Raw genomic sequence first — 4,237 nt, 5'->3', positions numbered from 1 at the left:
GCTATGGTGAAGAACATAGATTCACACGGTGAGTAGCACATAATAATCGACGTTTGATTCAATCAACTTAAGTTCCCTTCAAATCGTAGATGCTGTTACTGATTTGACTACGAAAAGGAAAACCGAACCACTATCTAGTGGCCTCTATCTGGATTCATGAAGTGCTCAGTTTGCTCGATCAGCTTCGGATAGTTTGTGGTGAAGATTTGAAGGCCTATGTTACTCCGGATCTACTCTGCGATGAGGTGTTGAGGAGCATTGCTTGGATGGGCTGCACACAGCTGACTGTGCGAATGGATATGCGTTGAACGAACAGGAGGGGTTCAATTTCGTTGACCTTAGTGCCCTGAGACGAGGATGGCTGCCAAAGATCTGTCTGGATATTAGCTCCCGTCGACTGATGCCTTTCAGTGGGAACTTTTCAGACATACGTTGTTCGGTGACCTTCACAGTGTCTGGTTAGCCAAAACAGATTTTCCCGATGGATCGTGGCTTGACCTCAGCGGTGATGTTTCCCGATAAGACGTTCGACCGGAACGAAATGGCCTGAGAACAGCTAATCTAGAACGGAGCCGACCAACTCGCTTTCCTGTCTGCCCGGTGATTCATCCTGTGGCTCAGATGATGCTAAGCGCTGCCCGTACCTTGTTGGATGAACTGCTCGGCCCGTGCGGTGATAGATGAAGTGATCTGTGTGAAGGAGGTGCTTAATATTGGGAAAACACATAATATATAGGGGACTTCCCTGACTGCGGAGGCCCTGGGCCTCCGCATATGCTCCTACGACTTGCTGCGCCCTTCTTCTGAGAACGATGACACCCTCAATTGATCGTATGGCTAACAAGTTTGGCAAACTTTTAGCCAAGGATAGGTACTATGAGTGGAGCATAATAAAGCTGAGGTGGACTAACATGACTTCATTGCAGGACATCCTTCATGATGCCCTTTTTCAGGGAGATCTTGAGGCTTAGCACGGTTGGCCAAATCTTTATGGTATGGAGGTTGACATAACTCGTTCTTGTAACGTGACGGAATGTTGTTCAGGCTTCAAATTTCCTTTATGTTTCTTCAATGATTCAATGCTTCAAACAGTAAACGACTTGGTTGGGGTTTGAATATTTCGAAGGTTTGAAAACTTAGAAAAGAATGGCTAGGGTTCTTTCAACGATGTAAGCTTTTCACACTATAATTTTACAGGCGATAGGGGGAACTTCGAGCAATATGGGTGTACTTAATCTGTATGGTTTGTTTCTTAAAACGGTATGGTGTGAACTTAACTCAAATATGCATTCAAACAGAGCCTTCAAGCCTTGATGCGAAACTTAACAAGGCACAGTGTATCTTAAAATGATTTGGGGTTTGAATAAGATTTAGTTTTACTTCAATTCCCTTTGATTGCTTAAAACGATTGGACTTAAGGGGGATCAAGATCACTTAAGAAGTGCAAACTTAACTCGAATTCAACATCTGACAAAATCTGAATTTTTGTTCATGTTCAATCTACTGACACAAAACTGACTCATTCTTGGGCAGGGTACTGACAAACCGTTCTTCTTCATTTCTGACTGTGAATTCTTAAATGCACTTCGTGCTCTTGATGAGGCATGTTTCCAGCTCCTATAACCATGGGAGTTGCTTCTGGAGTTTCTTGAATAACAGACTAGGGTATGTGAAACGTTTTGCGGAGATTCGACCACTCGACCTGACACAATCCAACCAAAAACAGAGTTGTGAAGCATGGGACCATTCTTCGTGACTTTTCTTCGTTCATTCTTCAATAAATCCAAGTAATACTCGGCACCAATGACGACATCGACCCGCTTCGATTCGTGGAAGTAAGGATCAGCTAGCAAAGAGGAATCGGGAATCGACATGGGCGGAGGATGAAACGATGACGAAGGTAGCTGCAGCGTGAGTTTGGGCAACACAAAGAACTGCATAGTTTCTCGGAAACCAGATATTTTTGGTGAACGTGAGCAGACTTCAGAACGTATGGTTTTCGTTGACACTGACTCAGACGACCCAATACCCTGGACTGACAAAAACGTGGGTGTTTCTTCGAGCTTCAGCTTTCTCGAAAACTCTTCTGTTATCAAACAATGTTGCGAACAAGAGTCCAGCAGGGCTCTAGCAATCAGAGCGTTACCGTAGCGGTCTTTGATCTTGACAAGAGCGGTAGGGAGCAGAGTATTTGATGTAGGCTTAATAGGTAGTGCTACGTAACTTTGGCTTGTGCCTGGCGTTGGTGAATCGAATTGTGTGGTTGTATTTGGTGAATTGTCTGTTGCATTTTGTGTTTGAGTGTGTGTTGTCGTAACTATTGGCATGGTGTGACTTTGCTGTTGATAGGCTTGCTGTGGATAAATATGGGTGCTTTCTTGAATAGGTTGTGCGTTTGACAGTTGACTGAGTCTCGGATTCGACGGATTTGGAACGGAGGATCGCGTAGCATGCAACATAGTGTGATGCTTCTGTTGGCATAATCGGCAACTGCTACGAGTGCAGTTCGTCGCAAAATGTCCCGGCTGAAGACAATTTCGACAGACTCGACTTCGATTGGCTGCTTCAACACGTTCTGATATCTTCAATCGAAGGAATCTCTGGCAGTGAAACGGTGAGTGCCATGTTTCCCTACAGAACGGGCATCGTGAATCCAATTGGATGGTTGTATTGCAAACTGTTGATCTTGTCTGACGTCCCTCGGATGGCGGATTTCTTGCAGAGGTGATTGATTGGAGAACTGAGCAGTGACCTTGCAAGAACAGTAGCAGCTCTTCGTACGTTGGGACCTCCTTAGACCCGTAATGCGTCTCCCACTGACGCAATGTTGCAGAATCTAGTCTAGCGCACAACATGTAGACTAGTATTGTACTCCAAGACTCCGTATGCTCGCCGATTTTCTGCAACATCATCAAATTCTTCTCAAACTCGCTGATGAGAAAGTTCAGACCGTCGTAGTTCTCCTTTTTTAGCGGTTCGAGGGCGAAAAGAGCGTCGAGATAAGCCTTGACAATTAGCTTTTTGTTTTCGTAGCGGACTTCCAACATTTTCCAGGCGACGTCGTAGTTTGCCTCTGACAGCTCGATGTTGTTTATTTCCTTCAGTGCATCACCATGCAGAGAGGAACGGAGGTACGTGAACTTGTCCATTTTCGTCAGATGCTCGTTGTCGTGAATGAGACTACGGAAAGAATCTCTAAACGTAACCCATTCTCTGATTGTTCCGCTGAAGGACGGCAAACGAATCTCTGGCAGCTTCACTCTGGACGTATTCCCTGACGCAGACTGACTCTGGCTGTTGCTGGTTGTGTTTACCCCTAAGGCATCCTTATCGCCTTGAAGTCTAAGGAGGTCACCTCGAATTGCAAAGTATCGGTCATCAAACTGCTGCAGAATTTTATCGTTCTCTTCTTCGCGCTGTTTTGCAATCTCCCTTTTGACTTCGCTGTCAGCATCTTTCTGCTCTTTCTCGGCCGCTTCGTCCAGCAACATTTCAATCTTGCTCCGTACTTCGAAAAATTCACTGTACACAGTATCAATCACTTGCAACCTTGAGCTTAACTGGCACCGATCACTATCGATCTGATAGGTTTGGATGAATCTATCAGTACCATCAAAAATCACATATAACTGCCGCTCACGTTTTTGCAAAGCCTTCAGCGTACTTCTCGACATTGCAACACTTTTTGTAATCTGACACAGGCTTCAAAATTTCGACGAATTCAGACTTGTACCACCAGACAAGCTCTTAAACTGGCACGTTGATTCTGACACAGGCTTAATATCTGACAATGTTTCAGACAATTTGAATTCGGACTCGATTTCTGACAAGATTTTTTCTGACTTAACTTCTGACGATATTTCAGACAAGATTTCTGATAATATTCAGACCAGATTCCTGACTAAATTCAGACAAGAATTCCGACCCAAGCTTATTTTGAGACTCGAACTTAATTCTGACAAATTTCAGAATAGATTTCCGAAAATATTCACTTAAGAATTCAGACACAAACTGATTCAGACTTAATTCTGACAAGATTTCCAACTCAAACTTAATTTCTGACAATTCAGACTCAATTCTGACAAGTTTCAAACTCAAACTTCAATTCAGGTTCAAATTCTGACACAATCTTAAACTCTTAAACAAACTTGTGATTTTCCGACAAATTCCAACACCTTGGACCCAATCCGTCCAGTATCGAATAGTTCTGACCAAAAAATCTGACTTGCACCTTCTG

The 4,237-nt window shown here is 43.8% G+C and overlaps 1 protein-coding gene across 1 annotated transcript; it reads right to left on the bottom strand.

The window, feature by feature from the left end:
• Positions 1-214: 214 nt before the first annotated feature.
• Positions 215-3,674, bottom strand: LOC129741909 (uncharacterized). Its single transcript, XM_055733723.1, has 2 exons — positions 1,547-3,674; positions 215-285 (listed from the first exon to the last, which is right to left on the bottom strand). The coding sequence occupies exons 1-2, from the start codon at positions 3,672-3,674 to the stop codon at positions 215-217; spliced, it is 2,199 nt and encodes a 732-aa protein (XP_055589698.1).
• Positions 3,675-4,237: the final 563 nt, after the last annotated feature.

Source organism: Uranotaenia lowii, chromosome 2 (assembly GCF_029784155.1).
Source record: "Uranotaenia lowii strain MFRU-FL chromosome 2, ASM2978415v1, whole genome shotgun sequence".
Taxonomy (NCBI): domain Eukaryota; kingdom Metazoa; phylum Arthropoda; class Insecta; order Diptera; family Culicidae; genus Uranotaenia; species Uranotaenia lowii.
The sequence above is the reverse complement of the archived record's forward strand: the minus strand, read 5'-3'. Positions and strand labels throughout refer to the sequence as shown.